Below are 25111 nucleotides of genomic sequence, written 5' to 3' on the forward strand. Positions count from 1 at the left end.
TTAAACACCACGTCCTCAGTCTCCCACCCCACCCCACCCCCAGCCGTAGGCATCTATGAGTGTACTTTCTGACTCTATGAATTTGAATATTCTAGGTATCTCGTGTAAGTGGAATCAGACAATATTTGTCTGTGCCTAATGTAGACTGGAATGCATTTTCAAGGTTAACATTATATATACCCTAAGAGTTGACATTTTAAGAAGTGGCTTTGAGAAAAGAGCAACAGGGATAAATACTCCCCTGGATATTTTCCTGGGAGACGTGTGGGTAAATGTGGTGATTCCAATACTGGGGTGCAGCGGGAGGGGAGGGTGCTAAAATCCTACTTGGCTTGCAGCCAAAAAATCCAAACATGAAACAGAAGCAATATTGTAAAAAATTTGATGAGGACTTTAAAAATGGTCCACATCAAAATAATAATAATAGTAATTTCTTTTTTAAAGGGGAGGGAGGAAAATGCAAAACTCCCACCCTAGGTCCAGTGTATCAGTAAAACTTTGCTGTCTTTTTTTCTCTCCCTCCCTCTCTCTCGCTCTTTTTCTCTCCAAAGCAGTGAGTCTCGCTTGCAGAAAAAAATAGCAAACAGATTTTATTTTTTTAGTACCTTTCTTGTGTTTCCTGGTCAGCTCCGTCTGCCAGCATATTGTTTTAACTCTGATGGTGATACAGCATCGAGTTGTGAACAATTAAACATAAACACCAGCCTCACTTCCATCCTCTTCTTTCCTCCTTAGGTGAAGGCAGCTTCCAAATACGTGGATGTACCTGTGAGTATTTGAAAACTGTTCTTGTTGGGGGGAGGGCTTGGCTCTCATGAGAATTTTGATGGTGCTCTTTTCATTAGTTGCCACCAAATTGTGTGGTCCTGACTTGAATCACCAGAAGGAAGGCAGGCAAGAATATTTCCTGGTAAAATTGTTTAGAGATGAGAAGAGGGTATGGTTTCTTTCAGCAGGAAAAAGAGATTGCATTTGAGGGTGAACCCGATTCACTTTCGTTTTCATTTCCATTGGTTTCTCTGGTATATTTCATTCTGTTATCACCCGGCTCCCTTGCACACCTTGGGAGTAGGGCGTTGAGCTAGAAATTTGCACAAGCATGCCAGCATTTTTTAAAAACAAATAAATTCGGAATTTGTTCATTTTGGGGTCAATTCTGCAGTTGTTTTAAAGAAACCTTACAAAACTGCCTATAATTAGTCCAGACCTCATTAATGAAGAGAGCTCTCCAAGTTCACAGATAAAGCACTCAAAGTTGCCCAAAATTTACATTTAAATTGAGGTTAAGTACTACACATGAATGCTAGAGTGTGGGATTACCTGTGATAAGTCAGGATACATTTATAGACCGACTTGGGCCTGCCTATTAGCAAAATAAAATTGGAGAGATTTAAATATATTCCAATAAAGGGGAAAAGAAAATGATTCTGTTTCTCCATTTCTAACAAAAGAGGTGTGAGTCTATTATAAAATATTAAATTTAAAGAGCTTATCTCAACAGCCACCAAGGGCCTTGTAGTGAGCGTTTCTCATTCTGAACGTGGTTAAGTACCCTCCTTGTTCAAATACTTATTTGTTAAAATTTGTTTTTTTCTAAAAGGATTTATATTAACATTTAAATTCATTTCCCCAGGAAGCTCAGTGTGTAATGGTTTATTGGCTTATTTCTCAAAGGATGGCAAAATGGAAAATTGGAGGGAGTTTAGCATTAGCATATATTTTGTTTGTTTAATGAAAGAATGTACAATCAATAATTATGCTTTGAATTTATATAATACTTCTCATCGGGGGACCCCCGACTCCTTCACGTAGATAGTCCTTATAATGGAGAAGAGAAAAAGCTCACATACCTGGAGCTAGGAGAGAAGTAATTTATTTTTGCAAGCCCCAGAGTAGAAACTTTCAGTTCACGGGGAACAAACTACTCAAGTTTTCTGAGCCTGGTTCTCCATCCTTAAAATACGGATAAATACCCACATCACAGATTCACTGTGCAGATTACATGACACATACTTGGGACACTGTGCGCTGTACCTGGCACTCTCTAGATATTTCTGCAGCAGGAGCAGGGTGGGCTGTGGGGAGATATTTCTGCTCTGTTGCACAAGGGAGGAGGTGGGATGCATTGTTGGCATTCACCCTGACCTAGCCCAGGCTTCAGCAGTCATAGAAAGGGAGTTTCTAGTCCCCAACCCAAAGATCTGGTAACTGAAGTCTGTTTTCTGTTACACCTCAAAGCAAGGGGGAGATCTCACCAATGAGATTTAAACAGGTGACCAGTGGGCAGGACCTAAATGTTTGGGGAAAAAATTGATCTGGCAATTGGTTCTATCAACTGAAATTATTGGGCAGGTCAAATTATTGGGGGCAGAGATCAAAAAAATCAAGTATTGGTAATGTCATTTGGCTCAACCCACTTCTGTGAGCCAGGCTCCGATTTATTGTCAAGATGAGGACAAAATGGATTCTATGTGGACACAAAAAGGAACAGAAATCAATTAGCCAAGTTTCCTCCCCCTAAGGAGACAGAGAAAATGTTGCAGTATGTCCCCAAATGTGGTACATTTCCCACCAACAATATACAATCTCATAGTAACAAAAACTGCAACCAAGCCTTATAAACAACCTCTGTGTGTGAGGCATTGTTTGAAGCACTTTACATTTAACCTTCACAACAATCCCCCTTCAAGATGAGGAAGTGGTGGCCCTGCGAGGTTGGCTTGCTGAGGATCCCATGGTTCATAAGAGGCACAGCTGAGCCTTAATGTTCTTAAACACTACATCATCGCTGGATATGATTTCCTTTAGTGTATAGACAAACATCTTTTTTTGGAAAACTGAGAAATTATTTTAATGAATATTAGAAAAAATATGATCAGCATGTCAAATATGCTCTTTCACCATGATTTCCCCCATTAGTACGCCTTGGGACAAAGCTCAACTTTAAAATTAAGTTCCTTGGAGTATTTTTGCAGCAAATCCCTGGTGGCTCAGACAATAATACTATAGCAAATGTTTTAATAAATAATTTTCCAGAAAACATTAGTACAGGATACACATGTACTATATATACATTGTTCACCCAGAGTAAATAATAGTTTACTTCTCAATAATCATTTACTTCTCGAAACAGCCCTAGGCGGGGAGTGATAGGACCACCATGTTTCACAGTGAGGAAACTGAGGCACAGGGAGGTTCAGTGGCTGCCATGGTCACCTGACGAGGTGATGGGTGCATGAACATTCAGTTGCTAGCAGTTTGATACAGAGAGCCACTGGCACTGGCTCCCAAGAGTCAATGGTGTGTGTTTGCTTCCAACTCTGCCTTCAGTGAAGGCACATTGGTAGCTCAAACTCAGCCTTGGGGGGAGTATTTACACCACGAAACTGTCAAGCACTACACTTCAAGGTTGGTTGTTTTGTTTGATTGTTTTTGTCTTGAAGGGCCAGTCTACCAGCTCACCAGCAAACATCACCTATAAAATCAGTAGTCCCCAAACCAGAATGTGCAGAGGTGATAGTTGGCAAGGTTTTTTGTTTTATTTCGTTTGCTTTTGTAAAAGAGATTCCCAGCCCCTTGCCTCTGGAGATTCTGACTCGGCCATTCTGGGGTGAGGCCTGGAGCTCTCTAAGAAACTGTCCACTAGATTCTGGTATTTTGCACAAGTTTGGGATCCAGTGGGCTAAGTCAGTGATTCTTGACGTTTGTTGTATACTGGAAACATAGGGAGTTTTTTTGCAGGTGTCACTGTGAGGTTGCTTGGCAGCTTAAAGCGGAATCTCTGGGTATGGGATCTAGGCATTAGTATCTTTCAGAGCTTCCCATATCCTTCTCATTTGCAGCCAGGTTTAAGAACTCTTGGATAAAATCATCTCTTAAGTTGTTCCTAGCTCTGGTGAGTTGACTTCTGTTGCCCTGTGAGGTTTTTGGCACACAGTTTATTGGTTTAGTTTCTTGTGGGGACTAGTATTTAGTTACCATAGAGGTTTGTCTCTTAATTATCTACACTAAGAGAGAGAAGCGCTGTTACCAGTCTTTCAAAACACTGCATGATCCCCAAAGCACATCTCTTTGTCTCAGGTGGAGTACCCTTCAGTACGGAGCAGATTTGCATTCCTGATTAGGGCTTGCTTTGCTGCTGCTGCTGCTAAGTCGCTTCAGTCGTGTCCGACTCTGTGCGACCCCATAGATGGCAGCCCACCAGGCTCCTCCATCCATGGGATTTTCCAGGCAAGAGTACTGGAGTGGGTTGCCATTTCCTTCTCCAGTGCATGAAAGGGAAAAGTGAAAGTGAAGTCGCTCAGTCGTGTCCGACTCTTAGCGACCCCATGGACTGCAGCCTACCAGGCTCCTCCATCCATGGGATTTTCCAGGCAAGAGTACTGGAGTGGGGTGCCATTGCCTTCTCCGAGGGCTTGCTTTAGGATGCTGGAAATTGGAATTTGTTTCCCTCAAGCTCAGAAATATCCTGGGAGGAACATGTCATGATTAAAATGTCCTATTTCTTCATGTCTTCCACACATGGATTATAGTTAACTATATGGGGATTTATATAGCCATTATTTGTTTAATTATTTTCCAAAATCTACATCTCATGCTGTTGGTCTGTCCAAGGCACATTTAAAATAAACAATGTAGTCGTGAAATATTAAAAACTATCCCCTAAAGTTTTTCCCATTGTTACTAGATAGCCATGTGGTTTAAAGTGAAGTGAAAGTCACTCAGTTGTGTCCGACTCTTTGTGACACCATGAACTGTAGTCCATGGAATTCTCCAGGCCAGAACACTGGAGTGGGTGGCCTTTCCCTTCTCCAAGGGATCTTCCCAACCCAGGGATCAAACCCAGGTCTCCCTCATTGCAGGCTGATTCTTTACCAGCTGAGCCACAAGGGAAGCTTCATTTATCTAATAGCATCATCAGTTGTTCAACCAAGAAAGTTTTTCATCTATAACTACAAGTTAGCTTGTTGGTCAGTGAACAGTTACGAGTTTAACCATTTTGGTTGAAAACCTGCTTAGAATGCATTGCACAACCTTCTCTACCTTCTTAAATGGGAACTGACAGTACTTGAACCTTTTCCCTGTGACCAAGGATCCCCAGTGGCCATTTAGTGACCTGCTCCCCCAAGGACTTCCTAAGACGTAGTCCTTCACAGCCCCAAACCTCAGTGTATGCTGAGTCTACATGTCTGATGCTCCATTTTGGCAACCTTCACCCACAAGCTAAGGGTATCAGGAAAGGTGATAACTTTCGTCAGCACCTCTGTTTCAAATAAGTCCCCTCATCACCCTTCCTCGTCCACCAAAAGATGGAAAACAGGCTTGTCAGAATTGGACAAAAAGCTGGTCAAAAACGTGGGGATCAGAGGACTTTGAGAAAACACATTTTCATGCAGACTTGGTCATTTGTTTGGTTTTTCTTTGACATTGGTTTCTCTGAAGCAACTTTTTTCTTCTTGGTTCCAAAGTAGATTCCAAAGGTAGGTAAGGTCATAAAGTGATATAATCTTGTGGGGGATGCGGTAGCCAGAAACATAGTGGCTCATGTTTAAATAGCACTTTATGGCTTTTGAGGCAGTTTAACTTCCATTATTTTAGCTGATGATCATAGCAATCCTTGAAGGTAAGTAGGGGAGCTATTATTAATCCCATTGTACAGATGGTTATAACCGAAGCCCAGAGAAGTTGAAATGATTTTCAAAAGCTCCATTGTGTGGGGGATCAAACAAAAATCCATGTAGTGTGACTGAGTAGTTTAAATAAGGAGGTGGGACAGAGGCTTATTCATTCATGATTTTGTTCATTTGGGAAATATTTAGTGACCACATACTATGTGCCATCATTTCTGTGCTGATAAGATCAGATAAGGTCTCTGTATTCATGGAGCTTATGTGCTAAGTGGGAGAAGACAAAAAACAAATAAATATATTATACAGTGTCAGATATTGGTAAAAAAAAAATGAAGAAAAATAAAAGCTATGAAGAAAAATAAAATCTCAGTCAAAAACTCAGTTTTTTAACTATCTGGGTGAGCTGAACTGCACTAATATTTATTTTCAAAGTTTTTAAAGCATAAATGAAAAACCCCTTTGAGGACAGCAATTTAGTGAAAAGAGAAGGAGGGGTGAAAATAACCGTTATAGTAGATCGCTGTTGTGGTTACAAATAGGTCTGCTGATTTGGCTTTGAATCTTAGCTCTAAGATGGCTGCCTGCATCCAGGAAAAGTCAACGTCTGCCACAAGTATCACCAGGGAAGAAATGGAAACAATAATAAGTTTCTCAAGTGCCCCAGGTCGGGGTCCCCATCCCCACAGAGGATGCCCTGTGATGTGTGGCTGCCAAAGGGAGCGGAGGAGAGAGTTGCCAGCTTAGAACTGATAGCCATCACTTCCATCTCATTGGAGAACCTCTATGGTTTTGTATCATAAAACTGCAACAATTGTAGGACCATCACACAACCTGCTCAAGCCATTCGCTGAAAATTGCTTGAAAGTGTAGCAGTTGACTACTGTGGCTTTGAGTTGTCCTCATTGTTTTTCAAATTAATACCTTGTCATTGTTTCAGCAGGTGTTAAGAAATGTTACTAGCATCCCAGGGGCCAGGCATTGGCCCTTTGCTTGATAATTGTTTGCTTTGTATCAGGAAAAAAAAAAAAATACAGTCCTACTGTTTCCAAACCTTCCTCATTTTCACCCTGGAAATTACACAGAAGTGTTAACTAACTTCAATTTGCAGTGCCTGACAGTCACGTCTTGTAGAGAAATGATACTTTGTGATCTAAGGTAAAATCACAGTAATGAAAACTAATCTTTTTAGTTATTAGCAAACATACATATTGACTGTGGAAATTTAAGGGGTTTGTGGCAGCTCTCCTAATGACCCATATTACAGTGTTTTAATAGGTTTCTTTGGAGATAACTTTGATTGTGACATCTCAAGCAGTATGCATTCTTAGTTTAGTTTTATTTTTCTTACCATAAATAATTTTGTAACTACTGAATGAGACCACCTGCTTACCTTTCCAGAACATCTAATTTATTTAAAAGTCTAATCCTTCCCCCTCCCCATCTTTTTGAATCCTTGGACTCTAAAGCTATACCTAGAAAGCAAAGACAATTGGTTGAACGTCTCCTTTGAGTAAACTAATAAGGAAATACTCACTATATACTCAGGTTAAACTACCCCCACAATATGACTTGGGTAGGAGGCGGTATAGATTGAAATCGAATTTTTTTACTTGTCACATCCTCAGTTTTTTAAATTGAGGGGATCAGGGAAAGCTGTCACTTTTCTAATATTATTTAATATATATTTAATATTATTTAAGGACAGACAGTGGAATATAGAGTATTTTTTGATGGAGCTTTCAATCAAAAGAAAAACCAGAGAATATCTCTGGGTTATCTGGTGAAGATTTATCCATTAGAGTATCTTTGCCAGAAAAAAAAAAATTAGGTGGGGGGGAAAGCCTGTACAACCCTGCAATCTCAACTCCCCTCTTGCCAGGTTGAATTTCTAGAAAGAGCTGGAGATTTTAATATTAGTTTCACTTCCTGGAATCTCAATCCAGGCTGTGGATAACGATGTCATATATGGTGGACCCTCTGGATACAGTGTACTCTGGACAGCTCCCGGCTCTAGGGGAGAGCTTCAAACTCCAGGGGAAGTGCTGGGGGTCCAGGCAGGGTGAAGTGGGGAGAGCATGCAGGGGTAGTCGAGAAAGAGCCACCGTCTGAGAATTCCATGTTCACGTTCTCCTGTTTCTTTGCAGAAACCTGGGATGGACGTGGCTGATGCGTACGTGACTTTCGTCCGCCACTCTCAGGATGTCCTTCGTGATAAGGTCAATGAGGAGATGTATATAGAAAGGTTATTTGATGTAAGTAAATGCCTTCTCCTCCTTGAAGGCCAAGGAGGAGACCCTCCAAAATGTGACAAAATAAAGAGACAGGAGGATAAGTCACATTTTGAGAAAATGGATTGGTCCTGATGCAAACTAAATCTTTTCCTTCCCCTCCGCCTTAGGCTCCTATCTGTCCTGTGTCTGTCCCCAACCCTCCCTGGCGTGGCCGTGTCTCAGTTCCCACCTGTGTGATACATAGCGCGGCGCGCAGCCTCGCGCAAGCCGGCTCCTCCCTGCATGAAGCTTGTGAGGTGGCAGCTTCCTCTAACTGGCAAAGACCTTCCTGGGTCATGGTTCCCCTTCTTGCAACCCGGCCCTGCTTTGGGGAGATGCTCCCTGCCGTCTGGGAGACTGCGACTGGCCCCTCTCCTGAGGGTGGTTCACAGCTGTGGCATGCAGCTGTTGCAGGAAACGTAGCATTGTTATCACTTCAAAGATGATTGCGTTTCTGGAAGACTGGAAATCTTTAGCTAGCCCTGGGTTTTGGCAAACACTTAATGTTAGTTACTTGTTATTTTGCTGTTCTAAACCAGGGTGCCCCTTCCCCGCCTCCCCCACCCCACCCACTTGAAAATTTGGAAAAAGAAGCAGGGGTATAAAGAGCAGTTACATCAGGCTGCCAGACCTGGCTTGAAGTTCAGAGAACAAATTTCTAAGGGGTAAGAGTTACCAAGTAAACTTATTTCCACTATGACTACATCTGCACTCCCAAAGCAAACCACAGAGGTAAAAAACAAAAAATAAAAAGGAATCTGCTTCGGTCTCAAATTTTCTGCCTCTCTCAGGCCAAAGCAGATGGGGCTGCCTGATTTAGCCAGATATTTTGTTTCAAGTTCCCACCAAATTTGCCAGTGTAGACCCGGCCAGAGTGCATGGAAGCCGGCGTACTTGTCTCCGTGTGGCTCTTATTGTACAGCCTACTTCTGTCTTGTGAAGCGTGAGCTCCTCCTGTCCAGGTTTCCGTATTTTGAGTGCCAGCTCGAACATTAATGTTTTGGTCTACTATGGAATCCGTGTTTCTATATTTTTTCTGCGATTGTGTTCAGCAATTTACATCGAGTTTGTGTGTGTGTGTGTGTGTGTGTGTTTTTGTTCCATGGCTAAGTGAGCTCATTGTTGGCACCGCTTAAGAATCTGCAGCTCCTGACTTTTCTGCGCTTTGTCTTCCAGCTCATTTGCTTTCCTCGTGTGTTGAAAAGGCTCCTGTCTTTTTTTTTCTCTTTTCTAATCATCCCCTTTCTGTGTTCAATATCGCTCTTTCCTCTGCATCACCTTTCTTTGAGAAAACCCTTCTTACTTTTTAATTCCCACCCGTCCTCTCTCAGATTAAAATGGAACTTATCTCTCATGTCAAATGTTTTATCACATTATATCAAGTGGCATGAATTAGAATCAAATAATCTTCCTGTGTACATCTTCTAGCATGGCCCACATCCACTGAGAATGCCTCATACATGCATAAAGCTCACCGGCGGGTCCTCTCCCTTCTCTGCATGCGTGCCTTTATGAAAGTACCAAGCCTGGAGTGTCTGGGGCCCAATCACCCAGCCAATAGGCATTGAAAACAGTCAGGCAGCACCCTTGGGTCTGCATTTTGGAGTGTGGACTCTCTGCCCATCTCCGCAGAATGAAATTCCAAGCCACAAATGTTCAGGAAGCCTGTGGGGTTGTTCTTTTCAATGCCTAGGTTGCCTTTTTTTTTCTTTTCTTTGATCAGTATCTTCTAATTCTCGGTTTTGTGTGGCCCTCGTGTGCGTGTGTGAGCGTGTCCCTGTGTGAGCGTGTGTGTGAATAACCCAATGCTCTCCAAAACTTTCAGACATCTAGTACTGAATTTAATGTTGAATCCACAGTTTAGCCTATTATTTCATTGACAAATATCCCACTCTTTCCTCCTAATTTTTTTTTTTAATTAGAAGTCATACAAGGTGGGGGGAAAATGTTTTTAAGGTGGCTTTGTCAAAGGCAACAAAGCAGATTGTCCTTTTCTGGGGCTTTTTTAAAGGGAAAGTACAACTGTATCTTGATTTAAAAAGTACGGTCGTAGCTTTGGCCAGCACAGATGGTAAACTGGACTTGCCCAACTGTTGAAGAACAGAGGCAAATTCAAGCCCTCTGGTCATGGGTGTGAATTAATAATGAAAAGAGACAGTACACAGAATATGTTTCTCAGGATGCAAATCATGTTTAGAGTTATTCAAAAATTCACAAGTATGTCAAATCCCTTGTGGAATTACAAACTGACCAGCATAAAATGGCATCAGTAACATTATCAGAATCCCCACAATTTAATCTCCCATTGTCCTAATTCAGTTTTTCCAAAGGAATCTTAATTGCGCTTCCCTGAATATCAGAGTTTAAAACTTAACCATTACAATCATTCACTGAACATCACTCCCACCCCTATGGGAAAAATTTTTTCAGCAGTTTTATTTCAAGACAGCAAATTTCTGTGCCATTTATTTCTTTACTTCCCAAATAACCTGCTCCCCTAATTTACAGAATATTGGTGCTAGGCAACCTAACTGATGTCGTGCAGGAAAAGTTCTTGAATCTGTCATGATTTTAAAACATTTGTCATTTGATAAAACCAAGAGCTTCTCAAAAAGCTTCATTACCATGCAGCCCTAGTAATTTAATTCAGTACTTACTGTTTTTCTATAATCTAGCAGCAAAACATCAGATTACCAACATGTTTGATTATCTTCGGCTTCTGTTTCCTCAAGTAGGGTGTTTATTTCTTTACATATATGCTCTGGAAGGCCCTCACTGTCCACTAAGCTAAACAAGGGAATTGGAATACTGAGGCAAAAAGGGTGTCTGTAAAACCTCTCACCCTACATTTCTTGCTACAGTGAACTTACCCTTTCAAATTCTTTCTTAATGATAATGGTCCTGGGATGGGTTTCTAAACAATTGGCAGAAAGCTATTGAGAAAAACTTGTTGATCTGAGAGGTGTCTCTTCCAAATTGTTGCATTTTGATAAATGGCAAAAATGAATAATAGAACATTAGCATTTTGAATTAGGAAAAATATATGTATCTCCAAGATTGTTTGCTGTTTGGAGGTTGTTGATTTTGACTATTGTGTCATTCTCTGTTTTTTAGTTCCTGCTGACATCTGTCATTCAGAGGCGTGTTCTCAGAGTTCCCATTGTATTTTTAACCGTGTTTCAAAGTCTCAGTTTGATTTACCTGGGAAGCCCTTTAAGTTCTTGCTATTCAGGATTCTTTTCTTTTTTTTTTTTCCTCTGAGTGTACCTTGTGGAAGAGTCTGGATGGCTTTAGTGTGTTTCTGTTCCTGAGACTATTTAGACTAATGCCCAGTCATTTAATGAGTGCATCTTCCGTTTTAACCAAGCACCGATCTCCGTGTTCTCTCTCTCTGTCTCTGTCTGAGCTGGGTTTTTTCTTTTCCTCGTCATTGTACTTCTGGCTGAAATTGGGTGTTTGTGGGAGATTATCGGCATAGCATTTGGGGCTCTATATTTAATGTTCTGCATTTTTATCTATTTTATTATGTAACTTAAGAACAGCTTTCCAAGTTCATCTTTGCCAAATTTTTTTTTAAACAGGCATTTTCTAGGTTGATTGAAGAAATACAGTCAAGCATAATGTTGTCTCACCAAGTCTTTTCAATGCAGTGAAAGTTTTCCTGTTTATTAATCATTGATTCACATAGTCCTCCTATAAAATGCTAGCAACCTTTTTAGTCATGCACCTAAAAAAAACACTGATCGGTTCAAAATTAAGTGCTGACAGGAAGAGAATCCTCAAACTGTTTTTCTTGGTATTTCAGATACGTAGCTGTACATTTTTTCATCTGCATGTTTGTAATTTTTTTTTTTTGCTAAAAAAAATGGTGAGCCATTGTAAACCAGTTCTAATTGCTACAAAATAACAGTTTGTAATATTTTGGGGGGAAAAAAGATGCAGAGGTTTAGAGCAAGCAAATATGCCGATATGTACAATAATAGGGAATCTAAATTATATTAAAGATGCTGAATTCTGAAAAGAGAATCCGATTGCTGTCAGACTCAAGTGAGAGCTTGGCCTCTTTGAAAATTATTGCTGACTTTTAAAGAAAATATTAAACATGGAGATGAATAATCTCCATATTCCTGAAGTAGCAGCTTGAAAAGGAAAGCACAGCCCAAGAAATAACTCGAAGACAGCGATTTAAAGCTTGAGTGTCCATAAATCATGCAGATAGCTTCCCCCCACCTCCTCTAGTGATTAATTCACCATCTTCCCCGAAACAAAAACATGCTTTTGGAAATTAGAGATCAGATCATCAAGAGAAGCACCTAAGATTTCATGGTCTAAACAAAAATTAATTTATTTTCTTTCCTCCTTGTACTTCTTGAAGACACAGACTGAGAAGAAAATCGGGATTAAAAGAGATGTGCTTAGAGTGAATTCATCTGCTTAAACCTCACAGGCTCGGAGATGAGTGATTAAAAAGCCATCTCGAACTTGGATGGCATCCACATTGGGGGTAATGCTGCATGCACACTGCCTTCACCAGGCCCCCGTGTTACCGTGAACCAGGCCTAGGGAACACCGGACTGGAGATGATACGTGGATTATATAGGTCAATTATACACTTAATCTGCCTTCTGGAGGATTAAGTATTTGCAGATTGACTCTGCATTTGGCTTCTCCGTGGCAGTTATCAGATCAGGAAAGGGCCCCCTCACCACACCGCCTCATAAGCACTTAATCAGGCAGCGCAGTCAGATTCGGTTGGGGCCGCCGCCCCGCATTTTCTGCCTTTCACGGATTTTAATTTGCTGTTCCATTATCAAATCGTGTATTTGTCCACTTTATGTGTCAGCCCAGTAATTGAGTGTGAATATGTCCCTTTAAAGGGGTAATTTGAAAACTGAAGCCCCTGCCTATTAAAATATATTTGCTGTATTTATTTATATAAGACACCACAGATAACCTGATTAAATTACAAAAGCACAACCTAAGTGAACATGTATCAATCAAAGTAGGAACCATTCTGCTCAAGGAAGGAAGTGTACAGAAGACCAGGCAGCAAGAGAAACATTATGTTCTTAGGTGATATCTGTCAGGTGGCTGGCCAGCTATGCCGCAGAGGGAAGTTACCTCCAAAAGAAGAAAAGTGGGGAGAAGCATACAAGATTCACCAATAGAATAGGTTGTGGTTCTAAGGGCTGATGAAAGAAAATCAAGGCATATGGTGTTCAAGACACTGAGATAGTGAGTTATCTCCTTTAGAAGCAAGAAGCCAGCTTGGCTGCCCCTTCATGGGAGTTCTTGGGTAGTGAGCCCAGGCTTGTCTTCTGGAACCTTCAGAATTCACCCTTGATCCTCACAAGCTGGGTGATCATGAACAAGGTACTTAATCTCTCAGAGTTGCAGCTGATTCATCTAGGTAAGAGATGATAATCAGAACCTTCTTGTGGAGTGGTTATGAGGGTGAAGCGCCCTGCACTCCTGCCAGCCTCAGGCTCAGGAAGCGTTTGGTAAGTGTCAGCCACCACCACCACCATTATCACATCATCGTCATCCCTGAAGTAGAAAGGCTTTTCCCAGGCATCTTTTTTTCTTGTTAAACAAAACCCCATATCCATGTGAAGGGGCTGTAAGAATCTTGCCATCACTTGCAGGCGTTAACTCCAAAACTGCTTAGATTACAGGAGGTACAGTAGCCTGGTACCTTTGTTAAAACTTAGTTCTGAAGCAGGTAGAAAAATGATCAGGGCTGGGGCTTTGAAGTAAGCCAGACAGGAGAAGGGGTCCTGTTTTTGTCACTTCTGAGCTGTTTAACTTCGGGTGAATTAGTTAACATCTCTGAGCCTCAGTTTTCTCAGCTATAAAGAAACTGACTTCTTAACCATTGTTGTGAGGACTGAAGAACATAAGGAATATAGACTGGCATAGTTAAAAATTTGACAAGTCTTTTATCATCATCATCTCATAGAACTATCTGTTCATTCTATTGACACTGAAATGACCTAGCCCTATCCCCTAAACAAAGCGACAGTATGTTGGCAAATAACTTATAATTGACCTTCTGATTGGGGAAGGGAAGGATAGGAAGGAGTGACTATACCTTTTATTATTACAGAGGAAACAAATATACATTTTAGATATTTAGAAAATACAGCTAAGCAAAAATAAGAAAATGTTACATGTCCAGCAGGCAGAGTGTTTATTCTTCGATTCTTTTTCTGTTTATGATATACTTTTAACCAAAGTAAATGAGGAAAAATTGCTGTTTTTGAGTTGATGGTCTTGATTTTGAATGTCAGTAAGTGTTCGTCTAATTCACTGTCCATATTCAAAATTTCCCACTTGTCCCCAAAATATTCTTTATAGTTGGTTTGTACAACTCAGGCTGTGATTCAGGGCCACACGTTGTTTCTGGTGGAGATGCACTTTAAATTTATTTTTTACCAGCACTGGCCCTTTTTTTCATGATCCTGACTTAAAGGGACCGGCGTGCCAATTGTTGTGCAGACTGGAGGAGTTTATTACTATCTAAACATAGAACTAATTTAAGGAGAAAAAAATATATATCTAGCTGAATTCAACCAAGTAGCTCTTTTGGACATAATTAGTAACTCAGCATAATTCAACCAGGGTTGTTTTTTTTTTTTTAAGCTGTTCTCTGTATGTAAGGAAAATTTCTGAAGCTGGTTTTAAAATAAAGAGAAAGCTAAACCGCAAGGACTTCACAGAGGTCAGGTACAAGTTGCCCATATGAAGAGCTATGGTGATTTTATTTCCTGCACTACAGCACAGGTATCTGAGCTGAAGGAGGAAATTTGAGGTCCCAGTTCAGTGTTTCTCATCTCACTGTAACTGCTTTGGTGAAATCTTGGACTGGGCACTTAGACTGCCTCCCCCACTCCCCATCTCACATCGTTTGGAAGGGTTCTTTGTTAATTCTGCTAGGATTTTCCCTGAGGTTATCAGTCTGAAATTAAGCCCTTCAAATCAGTCTGAAGCTGAGCTTTTCAATACTCCTCAGATCTAGCTTTAATTGAACTATGACCTCAACCCCATCATCCTCAGTGATGAGGCTAAAGAGTGTTTTCTCCAGGCTCCTAGGATATCCTTGAAAATCTGTGTGATTATATATACTGGAACAGGAAAACAGATCCAGAATGAATCAGGAAATACAGGAAAGATCAGTGATTTTTTTTCCCACCTGATCGTGAATCCCAAAGTAAATTCTGGCTGTTCAGGCATGTCCTGGGCCAAGTACCATTTCCCAAGTAGAATGTGGAAATGGAACACAGAGTCAGAGGGAATTGAGAAGTGGAAAGCCTGTCCATCTCACCTTGATTTGTAACATGATAAGGATTATAAAATACAAACACACACATGATTAGGGTTTGAGTTCTTGCACGTGAACCTCAGACTCAGGACCGTTCCAAGCTGGAATTAGAAAACAGTTCACCTTCATGACTTTTATCCAGTGCTCCTTAAAGACCCAATGTCTTCATGAGTTCCCTGGTTCCCATCATGTAAATCTGCTTTTAGCAGATGTGCTATTTGCTCCACTATTAAGGTGAAGAAGACTTAGTTCTGCCCTTGTTGGAATATTTGCAGTTTTATGCAGATATTAAGCCCAAAGAGTAAGGCATGAATAATGGTGATTTTTGACAAGATGGAAAGCAAGCTCTACTAGAATGGGAGGGGATGGAAAGAAGAATGTTTTCATGCCTCTGATGCCCTATGGTAGTGAATCTCATTTTCAAATACATATCCTTCACAATAACAAGTAAATGATAGCAATTATTTTGTGTTTCGAGTCTTAGGTATAGAAACACATTTCTGTTCCACAGGCTTCTTTCCATGCCTGAGGTTTCAACAGTTGTGCATGCAGAAAAGATAAGGAGGCATTAATAGATTTGGATTAATTGTATCAAATGGGCTGTTACTATCCAAAAGGAAGTGTTTATTGTTTGTTAGCATCATTCTTATAGATTTATATTTCAGGGCCATGTCTTCAAGTAGTTCTTTCTGATCTAGATGTTGTCTCTAAAGCCATTCATAGAAATAGATCTCGTTTACTTTCAGGCAAACTTGACATAAAACCAGTCTTGAATTTTTTCTGGAGCTTGCGCATACCGAAGAGTTTTGCTAAGTATCTTTATCAGAACAGCTTTCTGTGTTCCAAGAGACATTTGGTGAATACAGTTAATTTGTTTTCTTTTCCAGCGGAGAATGTTCCAATAGTCATTCTAAGAAGCCAAGCTGATTGCTCTGTTACATTAAGGTCACAGTATCCTTGCTAACATGACCCACACAATACTTTTGTGTCTTAGAAAAGGTTTGTTTTTTTCTTATGGCAGACTTATGGCATGGAGGCAGTAAGTGACAGACTCACACACGTACGTGCATGCACACACACACACACACCATACACACAGGCACACACACAATAGCCAAGGCACATTTTGTGGAACAAATATTATCACATTGAGTTTCAAGATACGAGATGTACTAAATCCCCAAATACTTCCCTCCTTGCAATGCTCTGTAGAGGTTACTGTCATAAGATTTCACTGTCTCTTGATGTCTAAGTCATAATCGCTTGCCCTAAAATTTTTTAATGAATGGATTTTAAATATCATCTAGGTTCTTATTATTCAAAGTGTGGTTCTGTGGACCATCAGCATCTGTCTCCTCTGGGAGTACAGAATTGCAGCCCAACCCCAGCTGAAACAGATCTGAATCTACGTTTTAACAAGATCCTCTGTTGATTTAATGTTTGAGAAGTACCAGGTAAGATCAGTGACTCTCTTATATGCCTATGACTCACAATAGGAAGCACATTTTATATTACAACCCAGTATGTATTTATGCATACACACACAACAACAAAAGTTTATGAAACAGTTTTCACCCTCTGTGAGGTGCAGTGTGATATCTTCTATTCCGTCTTTCAGAAATCTTGATGGTAACCAATGAAATGATTTCGTTGTATGATGTGTAGGTTGTAAGAGGTCCTTAGAGAGCAGAGGTTTTCACTCTTGGCACTACTGACATTTCAAGCCAGAAATGGTTGTGTGCTGGCCTGTGTACTGAAGGATGTTGAACAACCTCCCTGGCTTCTACCCACTAGGTGCCAGGGGCAACCCCTTCTCAACTGTAATGACCCAAACCCTAGACATTTCCAGAAGTACCCTCGGAGCAGGGGGTACCAAAATCACTCCTGTTTGAGAACCACTGATCTAGATGATCCAGAGGTTAATGCTCCACATAAACAAGGGAGCTTTACGTCTCTACGTGTCATATGTCCCTCTGCCACCACCATCACACACATTTGAGAAGTATGTGTAGCATCAACAACAAAGAGTCCACTTGTCAACCCCAGAGGTGACATGGAGGCTGTGCCTGTCTTGGAAGTAGATTATGTTTGGGGGGCTTCGTGCAGTGATAGGACAAGCTTGTGAGACGTCCAGGACTCTCCACCTCCCTCACCATGTCTCCCAGGAAGAGTCGCTCAGAACCAGGTGAGGGATCCAGAGCAGCAAGTTAGGTCAGTGGTAAAGATTCCCACTTTGACCTCCCTCAGTTGCTTGCTTTTTATAATTTCATCAGGATCTTGGTTAAAAAAAATTTTTTTTTTTTTTGCTTCTACTAGGTGGCTACAAGTTATTTTTGTGTGTCCAAAAACCTGAAAAGAAGGCTCAACTTGAATACTTCATTTATCCTAAATTCCCATTTCAGAAGAGAACAGTTAACAGCCTCCTGTTCTCTTAAACTCCTGCTGAGTTGACTAAAAATCCAGTTAATGGAGTCTAGCAATTTGCCACCAGTATGAATATTCCTGTATCAGAAGGCTTATAATGATTGTGCTACTTGCCACATCAGGTCACCTTGACTGCCTTTGGCAGAATTTTTCACCCTAACCATCCCTGGACTAATTAATGCCCATTATCTCCAGGTCTTGCCCAGGATGGGATTATTATTAATTACCAGATCTTCATGGCATCCAGAATATAAAAGATCCTATCATATTTTATGTAAAAAAAATTATTTGGCAAAGAACAAATAATATGTAAACCAAGTTAAATTCATGAGTTTTCCAGTACAATTCTTTAAGTCAGTGGTTTTTTTGATTCCCATTTGGCTTTTTAAAAAATTTTTTCTACAATTTTTAAAGGTTACTTTCCATTTACATTTATTACAAAACATTGGTTGTTTTCTCCATGTTATGCAATACATCCTTGAGCCTGTTTTACACCTTTTTTAAGGAAGAGAACCATCACCTCCTTTTGTTCAAAATGTTCATTATTTGGCCTAGGGATCCATCCTGTTAAAGAGAAGAGACCCAGCTATCAGGTACCTCACCGATTTGGGGAGTACTAGACCAGTGTTTTTTTTTACCCAGAGGTGGTTGCGCCTCCCAGAGAGCATTCAACAATGTCTGGAGACATTTTCAGTTGTCACAGATAGAAAGGTGCTGTTAGCATCTAGTGAGTAGAGACCAGGGATGCTGCACTGGACAGCCCCACAACAAAGAATTATCTAGCTCAAAATGTCGATAATTTAAAAATCCTTTGTCTGCGATGATATGGGCTGTTTAACTTTAAATGTTGGTAAAAATCATGCAATTATCTTCAGATAATTTTCTCACCAAGGGATTCTGATTTCTGTCTCTAAAGAATACTCGACTTCAGAGATTTATCAGAAACTAGTCTCCAAAATCCTTTTGACAAGCTTCATCAAAAGACATTTTTTTAGGGTCTCAAATATAAAAAAGAATCTTTAACACCTGCCTTTCTCATCTTGAACTTAACACTTATCCATGAGTGGTTCCCATGAAACTTCAGTACTTCAGTAAACCTCCAATCTTGTCAGTTAAATGAATCACCACACCGTCCTTTTACTCAAAAGTGCCCTTTCAAGTTTTTAAGGAACTAACTTCTTTATGTCAAGCAGACATTAAGAGCATAGGCTTTGTAGTAAGACAGCCCCAAGGTCAGTTTTTGGGTCTACGACTGCTTACCTGTTGTGTGACTTTGAGTAACCTTGATTTCCCCCTCTAAAAATAGGGATAAAAACAGTACCTACCTCTTTGGATTCGAACAACTAAACGAGGCAATGAATAAACCATATGATGCTTGGCGCATTAAAATTACTCCACAAATGCCCCTTCTTATTGCTGTCTCCATCAGTGGTAGTACCATGAAAACCAACACAAATTCTTGCCTAACACTAAAGCAAGCTTTGCAACAAAGAAAAGTAATGATACATTCCTTGTCAACAGTAATTTGAAAAGCCAGAGATGAAATTGTCAGAGAATATAATAGTAAGTAACAAAGAACCCAGTTGTGCTACAGGATCTCTAAAGAAAAAAAAATTTTTTTCTCATTGAAGTATAGTTGATTTACAATATTATGTCAGTTTTCTGTGTCAGCAAACTGATGGAGTTATATAAAGAGAGAATTTTCAGATTCTTTTCTATTCTGGTGTATCATAAAATATTGACTGTAATTTGCAGTGCTCTAAGTAGGATTTTATTCATCTATTTTATATATAGTAGTTTATATCTGCTAATCCCAAACTCCTAATTTATCCCTCCCCCACTCCATTTCCCCTTTGGTAACCGAAAGTTTGTTTTCTATGTCTCTGAGTCTGCTTATATTATGTAAGTCCATTTGTATCATATTTTAGACTCCACACATAAGTGATACCATATAATACATGTCTTTCTCTGACTTACTTCACTTAGTATGAGAATCTCTAGGTCCATCCAATCCATGTTATTGTATGATTTCATTCTTTTTTATGGATGAGTGATAGTAATATATATATATATATATATATACACACACACACACACCACATCTTCTTTATCCATTCATCTGTCAATAGACTCTTAGATTGCTTCCATGTCCTGGCTATTGTGAAGAATACTGCTACGAACATTGGGGTGTGTGTATCTTTTCAAATCAGAGTTTTCTCCAGATACATGCCCAGAAGTGGCATTTCTGGATCATATGATAGCTCTACTTTTAGTTTTTTAAGGAACCTCCAACTGTTTTCCATAGTGGCTGTACAAGTTTACATTCCCACCAACAGTGTAGGCTGGTTCCCTTAAGAAAATCTGCTTTAAACTAGAGCAAAGTCCTGTAGGATGGAGCCTCAGAGATAGTGCCCCAGAGGAGCCAGCCTGGGCAGGCGTCTTGGATTTGGAGAAGAGAGAGAGAGAGGATTCTGTGCTCAGGCACTATGCAGGGAGACAGTATTGCTTCTTCTGGGAGCACCCCTGACTCACCACCACCGTAGCTTCATCAGCCTCACTGTTTGGAGATGTCCTTTCAGAACTTAAGTGGTAGCTTCACCCAGGTTATGATGACTCCAGTCTAGGCATCTGGATATTTGCCATGTAGGCATTAGCTGCTCCATCATCTTAAGGGCTAAATTCTTTTTACATTAATAGGTATTGTTTTGTCTTTTAATATGTGCTTGTTAACCAGAGGTGTACATAAAAATTACTTACGTATTTTTGTGAGCCACGGTTCTCTCATACATTTTTAGCTTTACCTAATGTCCTTTTTCTGTTCTAGGATCCTATTGATCATATCTCATTATATTCAGTTGTGTGTCATGTTAGGCTCCTCTTTGAATAACATGAAATTTTAAGGAATGTTGGTCAGATATATAGGATACCCCTCTGTTAATTATCTGATTTTTTGAATCGTATTTAGACGGGGCTTTAGAATTTGGAGGTTATATATATATATATATATATATTTTTTTTTTTTTTTTTAATTTTAAAACTGTATTCATTCCAGCTGTATGCCACAGATTCTGAGTCAGTAGATGTAAGAAAAAGCTCAAGCATCTGTTTTTTTAAACAAGTCCAAGAGTTCAGCCCAATCATGACTCACTGATTTAGAGCAGTATTTTCGGCACTGTGGATCCTTTTGCTCACCCAGAGTTTATTTGGAAACGATTTGGAGACATTTTTGACAGTCACACCTCTGGGGTCGGGGGAGGGGTGCTACTAAGGTCTGATGGTAGCTGGTCAACATGACACTGCATAGGACAGTCCCCACAGCAGAGAATTATCTGGCCCCAAATTTCAACACGAGTAAGGTTGATAAGTCCTGATTTAGTCAAAAAGACATGTTTAGTTCTATTATTTCTAGTAATAACCTTTCCATCTTGTGGCCAACAAAACTACTTTATAACCTTTCTATTTATATGTGTGTGTGTATGTATGTGTATATATATATATATATATATATATATATATATATGTATATATATAGCAAGCATACAGAGAGATAGGAGAAGGTACTATTATTTCCATTTTTAAGATAGGAACCTAAGGTCCAAAAAGAGCTTGCCCAAGACCCCCAAGTCCCAGGGACCCCATCTCTTGAAACTGTGGCTTTCCCACCACCACCACCCTCTGCCACCACCGCACTGAGAGCAGCAGTGTTCTCTCTCTCACTCATCATTGCACCCGTGAACTCTCAGTAACTGTGTAGTAAATAGATATTGATGAATCCCTAGCCTGTCTCATGGACCTTGTCAAAGATTTTTTAAAAGGATTTTGTAATTTCCAATTCTAACTCAAAAATAGTAATTAAATCCTTTAAATGTCTCACTATGGATTTTTGCAACTGTCACCTAATTTTTTTTTTTCAGAAGCCTTGAATATATAGTATTCTGGTTAATTTAATGAGGAATGAACTGTTTGGGTCCATTTGGCTTTTCAGCTTTTCAATTATTTTGAAGATTTATTAGAAAACCTTTTCTCTTTCAACCCCTACTTTGGATAGACTTTCTGAAATGTCTTAGGTCTATTTTCTGCCTTACTGAGCATTTGAAACCAAATCTCATTCTCTGGGTCAACATCTCTCAGGGCTCTGGCTTTACCCTGCTTAACCCCAAGTGACGCTTTTCAGTCGTGAAGGTGTAGAAAGAGTGAGTTATCCAGTATTGCCAATAACTTCCCCAACTCCAAATACAGTGCTCCTCCTGTCGTACCCCATGCCTTAGGAAGATGGAGCGGAAATGTTTATCAGCCCAAAACGCATTCTGAAAGCTGCTTTTATGAGTCAGTCCCAAAGAGGAGTTGTGAAGGGAGGGAAGAGGGTTGCTTTCTAGGTACAAACAGGGAGGAAGAGTCCCAATAATTGACAGGTTTAATAATAATGATAAAGTTTTTTTAGTCTTTCTTTTATGTATATCTCTTGACTGTTCATTGGCGGTAACCACATCATCTCATTAAAAGTGTTATTTCTTGTAAGTCCTCTTCGCAGCCCTAGAAAGTAGATACCTAATGATCCCAACTTTACAGCTGCTGAGGCTGATGAAAGCCATTATTTATGGGGTACCATCTATGTACCAGGATACAGTTCTAGGAACTTAATGTAATCATTTGTGTAACTCTCATAACTTTATTGTGAGGTGGGTTTTTACAGACAAAGAAGATGAGTCACTGTGAGGTAAACTGACTTCAGTAAATTCAGAAGCCAGGGAAGTGATCAGTCCTAGATCAAAGTCCTTTCTTTCCAATGCAAAGTAGACACCTAACCATAATATATTTCAGAAAAATAACTATAGTCTTCAAATATGTGCCCCCAAATTCCCATCCATTGAGGGCTCTACATCCCACATTCATCTACCACTCATGTAACAGTAACACAGTCATTATTTCTTGCTTGCTACCACAGCAGTACTCAAGACAGAAATTGCAGTTGTGACCCCCTAGTAGAAAGTAGCTTGTTAGTCGCGGCTTGTCTACTAACAATGATGGGAGTTGCACAGCTAATCAGGCAGCCTCCTTAATGAAAACTCAACCCAGCCTCTTCCTGAATGTGAGGATTTTGTCATCAAGCTGGAGTTCCACCTGTACGAGCATATCTAGACCTAAAGATGGGAGACCCCAGGAAGCTCTACTGTACCCACTTTAGGGTGAAACCCCTTCCTCAGCAGAGAGGGACCACAGCACAGTGGGGAAGCTTGCATGCCATATGTGCTGCAAAAGCCACTTCTACCTAGGCTTTCAGCTTTCAGTCTGTATTTCCCTCTGGGTGCTGTCTAAGATCCTTTATCCCATAAGAATAAAGTTTTGTGGTTTATTTGAGGTGAGGGGGGTGATGGTAACACAATACCATTACATCCCAGACAGTTGATAAATGGTTTAGGGTAGAAGCTTAAGTTCCTTAAGCAAACCTTGACACAAGTGGTGTAATTCAGCAACAATGTCCCAGAGTCTCCTACGAGGCCCCAGGGACTCCTTTAACCTGCCCACATAGCTGTGTTGTCAACCGCACTATGAAATTTCACAGATCAGCAGGGCTTTACAGGAGGGGAAAAGTAATCCAGAATTACAGAATAACACGGTTATACAATCCATTCATAACACAAATGTAGTTGCAACTAAATCATTATGTGGTCATTATCCAACAATGCCTGAGATGTCAGCAATGTGAAAGTTTGCGATCAGGTTTCACCAAAGTCCTTCCTTGACTTATTTCCAGCCGAAGATTATAATAAACAATCTGACAGGGTGATAAAAGAGAAAGGAAGAAGGGAAGGGAAGGAAGGAAGGAAGGAGGGAGAGAAGGAGGGAAGAAAGAAGAGTGTGTGTATGTGTGTATGTGTGTGTTTTCTTGAAGCCTTGAAGAACTTACCAGATAGATCGTCAGTGGTCAGCCAACCCTTGAAAGTAGCAAATCCCTTGGCCACTGGATAGTTGTCTCTCCACATTGTTTCTAAAGAGTTTGTTTATTGAAAATATGTCTGCTTTGGGCATTCAGCTTCCTAAGTTAGTGCAGGCTCACGGGTGGCAGCAAGGTCAGCAGTGGTACACTGTTCACTGAAGCTCACTTCTGCCTGTGGTTTCTGGAAGTCACCAGCTATGGTGACCACCGCACGGGAGGACGTGGATGCAGACGTGCTAGGATTCTCTTAAAGGCTCCCCACTTGGCTTACAGACAACTAGAGACATGAAGGCCTGATGGCCCGTGCTGGTGCACATTAGAAATAAATTTGGGCACTCAGCTTAAAGAACTCATGAACGGCAAGATGCACAAAGACGAGTGGTTCTGCATTTAGCTCAGCCTTTGTAAGCCTGGCCAGGCAAGGGGGTTTATTACAAGAAGTATGTAAATAATGCAACCTGCTTTACAAAGGAAAACAGAATGAAATTAATCCAAGACATCCGTGGCGTGATACTATTTTCTGCCCTCAGCTTTTCTTTTTATAACTTGAGACGCACAGCCTAAACAGTCCAGCACAAACAATATCATGCTTAAAAAAAAACAAAACAAAAAAAACCCAGACCCAGGGCATCCTTCAGTCCTTAGGATAGAACTTGGAATCAAGTCTTCAGCCTGTCACACAGTATTATTATTAAATCTATAACGTGATCACAGCCAAATCTTTGGCTTGGGTACAATCCCCCCATTCTCCCTCCTTTTGGGGGGAAGAGGGGGGAAGCATTGGGAGGGGCCAAGGAACCAAGCCAATCAAAGTTAAAATAAAGTCTCTTTCTAGCAAGACTACTGTCTATAACATGTTGTTCCTTATAGAAAGTGGGATATGGTGGCATTTGCTTGATTAACTTGCTCGACAAAAGTGACAGCTGCTGTGGGTGCCTGCGGATAAGCTGCACGGCGCAGTTCCGCCTTTGTACATCTGTCAGCAGAAAGGGAAGAATAAAGAGTGAAAAGAGACAAATTGGTCCCAAAAGACACTCCATTCAACTTAGGAGGTTTGCCCCATTCAGGCACTCGCTGTGCGCCTCAAGTACTGAGAGCTTATTCAATTTCATTCACTCTTTCGAATGAACCCACAAGTGTTTAATTTCTTATTCTGTCGCCTCAAAAAAAGGAAGGGGGGGTGGAGAAGGGGGAGGGAGCCTTGTGGACGGAAAGCATTAATGGCAAGGCAGAGGGATTCAGCCTGCACGTATTAACTCATGGCTAATTTACGGTTTAACTCTATGCGCTCAGGTCCTAGACCCATCTGAATGCTGCAGCAGGGCACCTGACGCAGCCTTCCTGTCTCCTGGCTGGTGGATCCAAAACCATCTGTGGACACTGAGGGCACCCAGCCGGGTCAGGTGTGTGTCCTGTGTGAGGACAGTGGTCTGAGGTTCATGCCCTTTGCAGAGATGAGGTGGCAAGCTCCCCAAAAGGAGGTTTGGGTTAGTGATCTGGCAAATGTGAACTTTTTTTTTTGCTTCCC

General features: G+C 40.6%; 1 protein-coding gene across 26 annotated transcripts in view; it reads left to right on the plus strand.

Moving 5' to 3' along the window:
• Positions 1–25111, plus strand: part of CADPS (calcium dependent secretion activator) — an 807294-nt gene that overhangs the window by 761409 nt on the left and 20774 nt on the right. For all 26 annotated transcript variants that reach the window (XM_081524519.1, XM_081524520.1, XM_081524495.1 and 23 more), the window contains 2 exons: positions 736–768; positions 7775–7882. In XM_081524519.1, coding sequence (XP_081380645.1) covers positions 736–768; positions 7775–7882 — 141 coding nt within the window. The remainder of the gene's footprint in view (positions 1–735; positions 769–7774; positions 7883–25111) is intronic.

This window comes from Giraffa tippelskirchi, chromosome 9 (genome assembly GCF_054371585.1).
Source record: "Giraffa tippelskirchi isolate mGirTip1 chromosome 9, T2T-mGirTip1v1.2.pri, whole genome shotgun sequence".
Taxonomy (NCBI): domain Eukaryota; kingdom Metazoa; phylum Chordata; class Mammalia; order Artiodactyla; family Giraffidae; genus Giraffa; species Giraffa tippelskirchi.